The sequence below is a fragment of the Amblyomma mixtum genome, chromosome 4, assembly GCF_055824585.1.
Source record: "Amblyomma mixtum isolate Tamu chromosome 4, ASM5582458v1, whole genome shotgun sequence".
In the NCBI taxonomy this organism is placed as follows: Eukaryota; Metazoa; Arthropoda; class Arachnida; order Ixodida; family Ixodidae; genus Amblyomma; species Amblyomma mixtum.
Window position 1 is genome coordinate 130,078,657 of NC_143015.1, and position 13,130 is coordinate 130,091,786.

Below are 13,130 nucleotides of genomic sequence, written 5' to 3' on the forward strand. Positions count from 1 at the left end.
GTTCTTGCACGGACATTTGAAACCTCATGGGGAGCTGTGGCGTCGCCACGTCACTCGGGCACGAATCTTGCAAGGTAGCGCGAAATTTCAGCAAGCGCTGCCGTCAGAGCTCTGTTCCCATCTTGATTTAGCTCCTCGCATTGAAGCTGTGTTTATTGGTGTAGACGTAGGCAAATTGAATGCGCAAAGAGGACAAACAGAACTTGTCTTGTATTGACATACACGGAGTTCTAGAGACGAAGGAGCTGTTTTCGGTGAAAAAAGAAATGATGCGTTTCTCGGCTAGAATATGTAAAAGTAAAATGAAATACCGTATCCCAATTATCAGTCGTATTTACGAGCAAACTAGGGTCGCCAGGAGGCAGTATTAGCGAGAGAGTTCTGCAGAAAATCCGACGTCGTTGGCGTTGTTAGCGAAAAATCGGCTGGGGTAGAGTGGCCACCCTGAGTGGCAGGTGAGCAACATAGGTCACGTGACCTTGTCCAGGTCTGACCAGCCCCACCGATGGCAGCATCTGTCATCGCAGGGCAGTGGCGCATTGGTTAAACGCTGCAGCACTGCAACAGAGGTAGTATGAGGTCTAACAGGGATCTATGAATGTAAAACGGACAATGAACAATTCCGCATATATGTGCATTGAATCATTAACTCCATCACATTATTCCCTTGGAGTGGAGCTTAAATGTCTCCTTCAGTATTTTTTTAGGGTGAATGCTCAGGTCAGGCTGCGCCACTACTCCCCTATTAAATCTGGTCACAATTGGTAATGGCGTCATGAATTTGAATCAAGTGGCACGAAAAAAAAATATTTCATTTTTAAATCTGGCTCAGGAAAAAATTTGTCTCTTCTCGCCGAGAAAAACTCAAGATAGACCGAATGAGCCATACGGTCTATATTTACTGAGGACAAAAATTCGATGCTGTCACTCTCGCAGCCAATTAAGTCTGCAGGAAAGCTCCGCGCACGTTTATGACCTACACCAAAATTCCTTCGAAACACACAAGTAGAGGGATGTTGAAGCAGTTGATATTATTTAAACAAGGAACTATTCAGACGATAAAATGTAAGGCGCAGTAATTGTTTGTCTGAGAGAGAGGGAAAGATGAATGTAAAGGCAGAGAAGTTAGCTAGGCGACGCCCAGTATGCTACCCTACACGTAGAGAAGGGAACAGAAGGAAATTTAGAAGGGGGAGAGAGGAAAGGGAGATCATTTTTCACGTGTTCATTGGTGATTACTTACAGGGTAAACAGGGAACACACAGACAGTTTACAACATTGAACTCAATCCTCAGTCCTTCAAGAACTTCAAAAGCGCCTTCACAGCTGTCCTCTGAGATAAAGGTTTAGCCCAAGGACCCAGAATCTTGGCTTGTGTTAAGTAATTTCAACGTAATTTCATTCTGATTCCTAATTTCTTCCTGTTATTTCTTTGATTTTTCAATAAAGAGTTTAGTTTACAACTTTACTTCTCCAAGGAGTAATCTAGCTGTATGCGATGTTTTCGCGGTTGCGGTTGCTGTTTTTTTTTTTGCTTGTATTCTACAATAGTGTTATTTCTACAACCCAAAGTTACTAAGAAGCAAAAAATATGTCTGTCACTTCTCAGCGTGCACCGCGTTGTTGCGCATGATGTCTAAGGAGCCGGCGGAGATAAGGCGCGCAGGGTACGGGCATATAAAGATCATTCACACCCCCAATGGTCTTAAAAATGGTTTATTTTGAGCTCCCCATCCTACATGCAAACGTTTTTTTGCGCATGCGCAATGCCACAGGCAAGAAAACCATAAGCCAGAGACAACACAATTGTTGTGTGTGCTCATTAATTTCTCTCAACCTGCGCCTTGATTGGTATATTCTTTTCAATGAAAACCGTGTGCCAAGGGATCTAGCAGTTCATTCTCTCGGTCGTTGCACATACTGACGATACGAGGGGTGGTGGTTTTGCCGCGGTGCAAAAGTGATTAGACGGTTTCAAAACTCAGCGATGTCGGGTGTTCAATATGGTTGTCGGAGGAAGAGAACAAAAAGGGTTACAACTCTGCATTTGACAGAAAGAGTCAAGCCCCGAGCTTTCTTTGAAAACCAGCGTACCAGATGCTTGATAATGATGAGAAAAGAATATATATTCAAACAATAAGCGCAAGAAGACTATCATCCAATTTGCAAATGCGTACACAATTCGGCTCCCACTGCGTCTAAATCTGGACTTCTGGTGAGAGCAACGACATCGCCTGTGCAGTATGCTGTGGTGTGTCACTAGGTGGCTCTTGGTGCGAAAGCACTACTTCACACGGTCAAACCCAACCGTGAAGTTTGTGTGAAGCTTGACCTGGTGGCTGACCCTGACCAATCTGCAGGAACGACACTCGTTAGGCCACGACACTCGTTAGGCCAATTCTTGATTACGCTGACACTGTTTGGGACCCTCATACTAAGAAAAACATCAATCACATTGAAGGGGTACAAAAGAAAGCACTTCGATTCATTTTTAACGCTTACCATAGAAGTATCTCTGTTTCAGACCTGAGAACACGAGCTGGGCTCCCGTCGCTAGAAATGCGCCGCAAACTACACCGCCTACAAATGATGTACAGTATTGTCAACCACCATGTCAAAATAAATTTTCATAATTACATGCACTTCAACGAATCCAGGAAAACGAGAGGCAAGCACAGCAAAACAATTGTAATGCCGCAGGTTAAAACTAACGCCTACCGTTCATCATTCTTTCCTCGAACCACAGCTGAGTGGAACGCCTTACCCTATGAAGTAGCTGACATGCCCTCAGTTGAATCTTTTGTTACAGCCGTGTCATCTTATCTATGATGCTGCAAGTATTTCTTTACAACGCTTCTTGCTTTGCCGTCCGCCTTTCAAAGTGTATTCCTTCTTTCTTTTTTTGTGTGTTTTTTGATTGTGCACATTCCTTCATGGCTGATTGTCAATAGCATGTTTTCTTTCTTTGCCGCTGTTAAACTCACCTTAGCAATTGTTCAAGAACAATGTATCCACTCCTGCTTTGACTGCCAAAAGGCAGTTGGCAGTATTTGATAAATAAAATAAAATAAATAAATAAAATACTGCCGCGACTGGGTCTCGATCCCGTGGAGGCGCGAACTGAGCATCTTCGCTGGCCAGTACACGAGAGCGCTATGCTACCTCCGCACTCGAACAAGCCTCGTGTAAAACTGCTACACACTCACGCGCTGTGCATTGCACGTCGCTGTCTTCATGAACTTACATCTGCGGCGCGAACACATCAGACCAGCTTAACCTCAATCGCAGCTTATCCTGAATCTAATATTGTCACCAAAGATGCCGATGAACCAGCGAAGCTAAACCATGAGCGAACAAGGCTAAGCACATGCTTTCACACGTCTGCTTCGTCTAACCGAGTGAAAGAAAAATAATGTGTCCAAGTGAGAAATTCTCAATTGCAATCAACTGGTCAAAAAGCAGCTGTGTATAAGGTAGAATAGAAGTATAGGTACCAAATTTTTGCTTGTGTGTTTTTTTTTCTTCCATGCTTTAGACATTGGTATACAAAGAGCATCCTGTGGTATTATTCTACGAACGCTACGTAATATTTTAACTTCTCCTTAATGGTGTTTCTGTTTTGGTCTCAACAACGGAAACAATTCAGCGACGTAATTGTTGTTCAGGTCACATGAGTCATAAATAAAACGTCAATATAACTGCTGACACGTCGTTTGTTGTCATGGCGGTTCTTAAGGCAGGCTGGCTACAGGGTTGCACGTAACTAAAACTACAGATCCGAAGAAAGAAGTGACCATTGAATGAAGAAATAAGCCAACTGTCCCGACAAACACTATTAAAATTACGTATAAGCTATTAAAGCTATTATATTAGCTTTTCTATGTCTCACGAGTCTTAAACACCAAGTACTCGTCACAGCCATCGATCGGCTGAAGAAGCCAAGACCGAAACAGCATAAAGCAGAAATTCAATCATGAATTAGTTAGCCTTCCTAGACAAGTCCCAAGTGGTGGAGCATGTATTCTAATTATTAACGCATCATTTGAAAGATGAAAACATGCAATTAGAACTTGGTGTGTTTAGGTATTTAAGATAAAAAGCGCAGTTTATCGTCACTGGGTGACGTTCGTGATAACCAGCACGAGCTCGTCTCAAAGGACTTCTGCTTTCGCATGTAATGGGTTCTAGACATTCTATTAAGCAAGAAACGCTTTCAGCTTCCATTCTCGACAAACTCAGATGAACTTCATCCCGAAACCGCCATCCGGTGAATGTTCCACACTGAAATGAATGTACAGGACCCGACTATTTTCGAATGTCACCGGGGAATTTAAGCGGATTCCGCACCGTGTGAGCACAGTCCGCAATTTCACCTTCGGGCATACTACGCACGTGCTAAAGCACCTGAGATTTGGCAGGGAGGAAAGCATTGTCCGAATGCCCGGTCGCGCTCAGCTGCCGAGTCCTCATTGATCGAGCAGAATGTTTATAGTGTTCATTGTGTTGTATCTTTCTTAAGAGGCGACCGACAATCAGATATAGCCGCTTGGGTCTGCGGCGAATTTCTCAGTGTCGTTTCGATGGAAGAGAACATGTGCCTGCAAGCGCTACCTTATCTCCAACGTTCTTGTGTAACTCCAGTGCCGCGAGTCCGCCTTTCGCTTCCACGTAGAACGCAGTTCGTTCATTTGTGTAAGCATCCTCGAGAAATGAAGGAAATCGTATTGTACAGCGACACAAGAAGAGAACGAATGTAACTGAAGAAACCTAGCTTTTATTGCAAAATGTCGCCTACGGTATTCATTCGAATCTAACGCGGCTTTTTTACCGAAGATAGGAGCAAAAGGTCACCCCTAGTGCTATAATAGAATATTCGCGTAAAAATCTAATATTACGCAGGGTCAAAAGCTCACTAGACCACATTTGCCGGCAGCGCACACTCATGGCAGTAATAAACTTCGGTGGCACTTTTCGGCGACATCCAACTTACGCAGTTTTCTGATGGTTCCGCGGAAAACGGCGACTCCTGTAAATGTTGCCGAGAACCGCCACTGACGTTCGGAAGGAATGACTCACCGCTCGACTGAGTGAATGGGAGAAGTTTCGGCTTTCGACGAGATGTGTAAAGCGCAAGGTTGACGTGGTGACGGTGCAGCGCTACTCTATAGGGTGTTTCACCTAAGACTTTCTGCAATTTTTAAAAATAAGCTATTTGAATTAGATGCGCGCTTTTTCTGGCATGGCATTGTCAGTGGTGTAGTACATCATAATGCAGCTAAGACGTGCTAACTAGCAGGCTTGTTAACCAATATTTAATAGTTAACTTTTAAACTATTACCGTTGGGCTCCTTAATTATTGAGAGGCATGTAGCCCACCGTAAGTAATGTCCATAACCGTTTTTATAATTTCGAGAACGGGATTATCCTCGGCGCTGTGGCCCAACAAATTTTGGCTATTTCGACGAGTTAGGTTCACTGGAGAGGTTGCTTTGCCTGCAAGCTTCTCAAACCGCATGTATTTTGGCGCGATGTAGGGTAAATTTGTTGGGCCACAGCGCCCAGGATAGTCGCGTTCTCGAAATTCTAAAAACGGATATGGACATTACTTACGGTGGGCTGCATGCCTCTCAATAATTAAGGAGCCCAACGGTAATAGTTTAAAAGTTAACTATTAAATATTGGTTAACAAGCCTGCTAGTTAGCACGTCTTAGCTGAATTATGATGTACTACACCACTCACAATGCTATGCCAGAAAAAGCGCGCATCTAATTCAAATAGCTTATTTTTAAAAATTGCAGAAAGTCTTAGGTGAAACACCCTGTATAGTTATCTTCGTACAGGTCTTGTCGGACAATCTCTTGTGCGCTCTCCCGAAAGAGAAAGGGCGCGTGAAAGGCGTTTGTTGAAGTAATTTGTTCGTAAACTTCTACTCATCTTTGCGTACATCCTCGATTATCTTCCCTTCGCATCACACGTCTTGTCCACGCTCAACCCTATTCTAGATTTACGACGGGATATGTCAGTAACTCAGGTTTGTTCCCTAATCCACACTGCTTACTTCCTGTTTCTTAAAAGGCAACTGAAGAGGTTTTACAATTCGGCGAATTTGAATAAGTCGAATGTGTTGAACGTGCGTGTAAATCACGCGAACTCTTTTTTGGACTAGCGTTTGAAATCGTGATGTTCTTGGTCATTAAAACCACGAATGCTTTTAGGCTTCTTTGCGGTGCACAGCGCCGGTGTGGGGCATGGGATGACGTCATCTGTGGTGTTGGTACGTTTCCAACACACGAACGCTTGCCTTCAAGGAAAAATACCAACGCCTTTGAGGGTAAAGCAAGCGGAACGTTGTTTAGAGTTTTTCGACGACTCAAAACACGGTGGCTGCGACGGGAGTGGAAATTTGATATATCTTACCGGCCGCGGAGTCGTTATCCAGCTTCTTAACACTGCTCTTATGTGAGAAAAAAGCCTACACTTCAATCGTTGATTACGTCATCATTTTGAATGCTAGCGTATAAAAACATGGCGCGCTTTACCTATGGACTATATAGATAGACTGGAATCCTTCAATGACGTGAAATTTAAAAAAAAATTGGCAGTGGTTTAGCTCTGGTTAAACCTGGAGGATTGCGAAAGCAACGAGGAGAGAGAGAGAGAGGCGATGGAGAGCGCGCGGCAGCGATGGCACGCTAGCTATGCGCCGCTACTGCACATGCGCAACTCGCGAGGGCGCCAGCGGCCCCTCTGAGTCACCCACGCAGCGACGGCGGCGGCGCGCCAGCTGTGCTCCATGTGACGTCACTGCTCCTGGCGCATGCGCAGTATGGCCTTTCGTGAGCTCCGTGAAATGGCTCGGCGACTCGCGTAGTGTTGCTTTCGCAACAAAAAAATTTTTCAGCTTCACTTTAACCTTCCCACTAGCATTTTTCTTGCCATAGCTGTCTGCGTTATCCCGAATTTATTATGAAGCATAAATTTTGAAGGTTTTTATCGGAACATATTAACGAACGCCATATAAGCCGTCCTATAGCTTCAGAAGCTGGAACCTATTCACAAATGGTGAATTTGTCCCTTTTTCTTAAAAAAAAGCGCTTGCCAGTTTCCTGGGAATCTAGTTAGGCCAGGAAGAATGGAACAACCATAGTTTTCATGTGTTTTTATTGGAAGACTCAAGGAGTGCGCTTGAATAGAGATGGGAAAAGTGATTTGTTTGTTTACAGCACAATAAATACCGAGCAAACAGTAAGCATGTCACACACATCCACACGCTATAAAAATACATGTAGAGAACAGTTTTCACCGCCGCCGGACGGATTGAAGTGTGTACGTCGGAGTGAACAACGGAGTCTCCACGTTTTGTGAAAGTGATAGTCGAACCCAGTGACTGACCTCTTGTGTGTATTTACATGGATTACTTTGATGTGCAAAAAATGAAATTTTTGATCTCACTCTTGTACGCCACAGTTTTTGTCGAAGTAAGCACAAGGCATTAACAACAAGCACAACACGAAAGAACAAAACAAAATAAGAATATCTACAACCCTCACGTCCTGAACTTCAATGCTCGCTTAGTTATTAAAACCCATGATTGGTAAAGTTAAAAAAAGAATATACGACAAGAATACGTCCATAAAGTGACTGACTAATTTAATAAAAAGTAAAAGTTCAGGGAGCGCTGCAGCTTTCCCGTTTAGTTTTTGAACAAGGATGCTAAACGTCATTTGTTTCTAACGTAAATAGTCGCTGACTGATGACCTTCATCTCCATTATATTTCCTCACCAAGCGGTATGCGTCAGACTGTCTGTTCAGAATATGTCTGCAGTTAACGGTGAAAGAATTTAAATGGAGCTTGAAGTTGTCCTCTTACTTTCCGTGCTGAATGATGACACAGATTATAAATAGAGCGAGTACACAACCGAGTCTTTGATCTTTATAAACAAACACAGTAAGCAGAAAAGACTGACACTTGCAGTGCAAGCGTTTACAAAGCATCACGAAAGCACACACTTGCGTCGCTTGCACGAATGGTTCCAAGCATCACGTCGCGGCTTGCCATATTGCAAGTATCCCTTGAAGGCTATACGTAAAGGTTCAGTGGCCGGGTTGTAAGGCCGTGGCTGGCATGCTCAGTACGTTCACATAGTGAGGACAAGTTATTTCAATTTCCCAGCTGATAATGCCTACGGCTTGCACGCCACGAAAATTTTTGTGTTCCCTGGAACACCAGTACAAAAACGATACGATTCTCTCTAAGTTATTAGGTTGTAATGACCTTTATGTCAAGGCATTGCTGTGATTAATGTTCAGAGACCCCAAGAGGCATACTGTGTCTCACGATGGAACATGAATAGGCTGCAAACTATGTCACCAAGGCAATATTACTTGTATGGTAACACCAGCGGCGTTTGGTAACTCGAGCTGGTGCTGCCCAAAGAGATCAGGACAAGCTGATAACATTGAAGCGGGATTCTGAGATGTGGGCCTCCTTTGACGATTTGGTATCGAAACTGGAGACATGCAAGACCAGACTGGGGACACTTCGGGACACTCATTTCTCTTCAGCCGCTTCGGCCCACCGCTGCAAGACGACTATGCAATTCACGACATGATTACGTGATTTCTTCCGAGGTTCTTTAGTATGGGTGAAAGGTGTACTGTGCTGTAGGTCAAAGCGTAGCGCAGTGGGCCCCAGTGTGGGGTATCTTTTCAGTTGCCCTTTGTACTTTCTGGTTTTCGGGGGCACCTTCTGGTCTCTTATAGGTGCCTGGACATCGCTTGTTTGCACTGAGGCACCGTCTCAAGTCTTTATTTTGCTCTTGGTGTCATTAAAACTGACATTATTCACACAGGCTGCTATTGTGTAGTCGCAGCTTCTAGTGTAAGAAAAAACACGAAATGCTTCCTTTCCGTACGACACCCATAAAAGCAAAGTGGTTGTGCGATCCCCTTTTTTCTGGCCGGGAGCTTCCGTAACTAGCGGGAACAAGGAGTCACCAAGAAGCATAGTCGAACAATGCAAAGTTACGTGGTAATCATCTTGCATTGTTCATGCAAAAGACCCTGTCCCAAGGTGTGACACATTTGTGGCCGTTTGGGTTTCATTCAGGAGAGACCAAAGCGGTGACCGTTCAGTCCTTTCGTTGGCGCGTTCCACCAACATTAAAAAGACGACATTTTTGGACTTTGCAAACATATCAAACACACACACAAAGCACAAACTGTCCCAGATCGCATGCCCGCCTCAGGAGATGATGCAACTGTGTCTCTTGGCTCCGTTCGAGTACAGTTTCTTGTGCGAGTGGACCTGGGCCGGACAAGATTGCCTCCTCCGGTTGACGGGGCAGAGGACCTCGGGAAGCTTGCTCTGCATGAGCACCTCGTGGAACACTTGTGGCACGTTGAGGCCCTCGAGCGCGGAGCACTCGACGTAGCCGTGCTCCCAGTCGATGGTGGCGACCGTCTCGGCCACTTCGTAACCCACCGCACGCCTGAAGGCCAGGTCGGTCTTATTGCCCACCACGACGACGGGGGGCATGCCTTTGCCGCGCTGTGAGCGGGCTTCGAGGATTTCGCTGCGAAGCTTGCGAACCTGCACGGGGAAGAAGACAGCACGTGTAAAGCCAAAATGCATGGGAAGCATGCTTTAAAGAAGCTAGCTTGAAAAGTCGAAGAATTTTCACTGGAAGAATACAGAGCGAAGTGTACTGAAAAGTCACAAGATGGGATGAGCAGGGCTCAAGCGTTTGGTCATCCATGGTACGAATCAATGCCGACGCGTAAAGGCGAGTATTGATAGTTGCCTCTGTTATACATTCTTTGAGCCTAAGGGCCATTTTATTCATCACAATATATGCTCGCGGGTTACCCACAAAGAGTTTCTTTAAGTTTTTTTCCTGTATTCTTCGGGAAACCAAACTTCGCCGCTTTTTTACCTTACCATGAGCGTTTCTGTAGATTTCCACAGTAAGAGTTTAAATTGATCTCACGATAGTCAGACAGACCGCTTTTATAATACCTGGCCTCAATGTTTACGGTCCGTGAAAACTCAGAGAAGTTTGTACAACTGGGAACTTTTCCACACAAGGAATAAATGCACAAGCTCGTAAAATCAGTGCTCAACCTACATACCGATAGGAGCGATTTACATTTCATTTCTTGTGTAATCACGTATAACTGTGCACATAGCTCGAACTGGGCACGAAGCTCGACCTATGTGCATAATTGTCGCCAGGAAGAGTACCTCTACAGGACTACTGTGCAGAAAAGAAACTGGCGATTACCATCAAAGTTAAGCAGCTAGCTTTGTGTTCATACAGAGTTGAGAATATGCTATCAACGTCGAATGAAACGCGACTAAGACAATTTAAGCGCGAACTCGGAGGCAGAGTACCAGAGCAGCTTATTTTCGCATCGAAGAATAGGCCACACCTGTATTTACAATCCATCTGCAAATATTTTTGTTTCTTTGTGCTCTCGTTTGAGTTTTGTTCGCGTTTCATGTGACGCTGATGGCGCATGGGATTAGCGGCAGACAGCAAATATATTTGGTGGATAAACAAAACGTTTCGTGCGAGAAAAGCTATACTCCCCTTGTTTTCTGTTTTTTTCTAAGGTGAAATTAAGGCATTTAGATAATTAAGTGAAATAATTTAGTGAAATTAAGGCATATCGCTTTTTGCTTATAGTTTGCTCCATTTTGTTTGGGGAATAGTTTTGGTAGCCCTGTGCAAACCAGAGAGAAGTGAAAAGAATACGCTCAAAGAGAAATAGCCTAAACTAATTCTGATAAGCCTCTGGTGGTCCCATGTTTATTTTCGTGGTGAAACATGAGAGTAAAAGGTTGAGCAACTGAAAAGATTCCTAAGCTGGTGCATTCCTATCCGCTTTGTCGAAAAAACGAAGTTTGCTGATGCGTGACACCACTTTATATGTAATGAAGTTAAGCCTTCAGTGATAACCCTGAAACAACAATTTTTGTATTACTAATTAGTTTGCTCTACTGTACATTGTTTTTCTGGAAATTTATGTAAGCACTCTCCTCTATAATGCCTCTGGCCCTGAGGGTACAAGAAATAAATAAATAAATAAAAATAAACTGTGCAATGAACCACGCACTGAAAATTCCGACGCCTCCTGGCGTCGCCCGAACTACATTTTGACTGACAAGCGTAATTTGAAACACGCACCTCTTCGAACGACTCCATGTCGTCGATGGCGAAGACTAGGATGAATGCCTGCGCCGTGGTTATGGCCAACTGCCTCATCGCCGGAAACTGGTAGCTGCCGCTCGTGTCCAGCAGCTCCAGCGTGAGCCTGTGGCGCCCTCCCGTGGCGGCGCCGTAGTCCCTCCTGTGCAGCTCTTCCACCGTGGCGTTGTACTGCTTCGGTACCCGGCCGTACAGGAACTGGTGGATGAGCGAAGACTTGCCCACACGAGCCGCACCCATGACCGCTATTCGCACGGCCGTTGATGGTTGCGGGCCCATTCCCGGGGCGGCGACGACGCCGTTCCCGGTGGGACTCGACGAAGGTAGGTGCAGACCGTTCAGCGTAGGCATGGTTGTGGGGAATGTAACGTGTTCCTTGGTGCTGCTTCTCCGTTGGTTACGCCTGGATGTGTCGCAGTTGAGGGCTGCGCAAGAAGATCGCCTCTCTGGAATGGACTCCTGGCTCAACTGACTGAACCTGTGAGAGAAAAACAAAAGAAGGAAAGACTTTGAGATGGTGTCGGCTGCGGTGGTTGCACGTGTATTAACAGTAATAAAGGACTCAACCACAATTTTGCGTTAGGAGCGGTTAGAAGAAGCCGCAAGGAACAAGGTGGTAACATCAACATTATCTACATCATGTTGCAACAATGCAGACGATAGAAAACCAAGCCAAAAGTAAAATTAGGGCTTGACGGACACTGCGTACTCAGTACGTGCGAGTACATGGTAGGGGTGGGTGTCACACGTCATAACCAGTTTCTGTATTTCTGCTCAGGTAATGGTAAAAATACTATACAGTATACAGCGCTTGAAAACTTTCAAAAGTACAAAAATAAATATTTGTTACTAGAAGGTATGAGCCAGAAAACAAGGTAAGTCAAAGAATATATTCTCTACGCATAATGGTACCTTTACCAGACACCACCAAGTAGCTGTAAAATTTTCGAGGGATCATCAGCGACGCTGACTACGAAAAAAAATTAGAGAACCGATTCCTTCATCTGGGCGGAATGAGAAAACGCAGTACTATGCCGCGTGATGTTTCGTTCGAGAAACGGCCCGCTATGGCAGATAAAGATTAATGCAAGTAAAACGTTGCTGCTCCTATTAGCTATATAATTCTCAATCATGAACGGTTTTGAAATTCATCTCCTGTAGCAGGAGAGACTGGGGAACATAATCCGAAACTGAAGAGTTTAGGAAAGAAAACCTGTCGAGCACTTGTCATCTACAGGCCATCAAAAACCTTACCGTCTTGTCTCGTTGGTCTGCCCAAACATGTTGAGGCGTCCTACCAGCTAGTTTAATCTACGTGCTCTTAAGACCAAATATTTTTGCCTTTATCCCGCGTTTTCTTACTCCTTATGCTAACCTACAACACATCTCATACGTGGCCAGAGCCCAACTGCTCGCGAGCCAGTCATAACGTCGCAGTCGTGATGTTGCGCGCCGAACTAACAGCTGGCGCAGACGCGGACCCCGTCAAAGCGTGAATATATGTGACAGCGTTCGTCTCAGGGACTCCTTTCATGCGCTGCCTGAAACACCTGCGCAACTTCGCCGAGTTTCGAACGCACTTGTCTTTCTTGCGTCGTCAACGTCATTGGTAGCGTAGCGCGGGGCCCGGATAATTATCGGAAAGGCAGCGCAGGAGAAAATTTGAGTCTCCGGGGCTACCTCATTATCACTGAAATGCTTCAACGAATGTTTTGTTGGTAACAGGTTTTTTTTTTCTTTGTAATAAATCTATCGACATTAGCTTCTGACGCATATGCTGTAATCAGAAAGACCCGCACTTTTCGCAAGAGTTCTTCAACGGTCGGTCAGGCTTCGCTGCAGAATTGCTGCCTAGAAACAAGGCGAGTTTTCCTAGTCGCAACACCGCGCAAAAGGGAAGGGTCGAGTGGACAAAAGC

General features: G+C 44.9%; 1 protein-coding gene across 1 annotated transcript; it reads right to left on the minus strand.

Moving 5' to 3' along the window:
- Positions 1-7,145: 7,145 nt before the first annotated feature.
- LOC149348213 (ras-related protein Rap-2b-like) lies at positions 7,146-12,612 on the minus strand. The gene is made up of 3 exons (XM_089588006.1): positions 12,467-12,612; positions 11,192-11,690; positions 7,146-9,594 (listed from the first exon to the last, which is right to left on the minus strand). Exons 1-3 carry the CDS (start codon positions 12,493-12,495, stop codon positions 9,247-9,249), a joined length of 876 nt encoding a protein of 291 aa, XP_089444132.1. The 5' UTR covers positions 12,496-12,612; the 3' UTR covers positions 7,146-9,246.
- Positions 12,613-13,130: the final 518 nt, after the last annotated feature.

Bases quoted from the DNA above. Each gene is read 5' to 3' on its own strand.
- LOC149348213 (XM_089588006.1), bottom strand. From the start codon at position 12,495: ATGTTTGGGCAGACCAACGAGACAAGACG. The intron at 11,691-12,466 runs GTAAGGTTTTTG...TTTCTCTCACAG, and splicing joins CAGACCAACGAGACAAGACG to GTTCAGTCAGTTGAGCCAGG. The intron at 9,595-11,191 runs GTGCGTGTTTCA...TTCCCCGTGCAG, and splicing joins ACATGGAGTCGTTCGAAGAG to GTTCGCAAGCTTCGCAGCGA.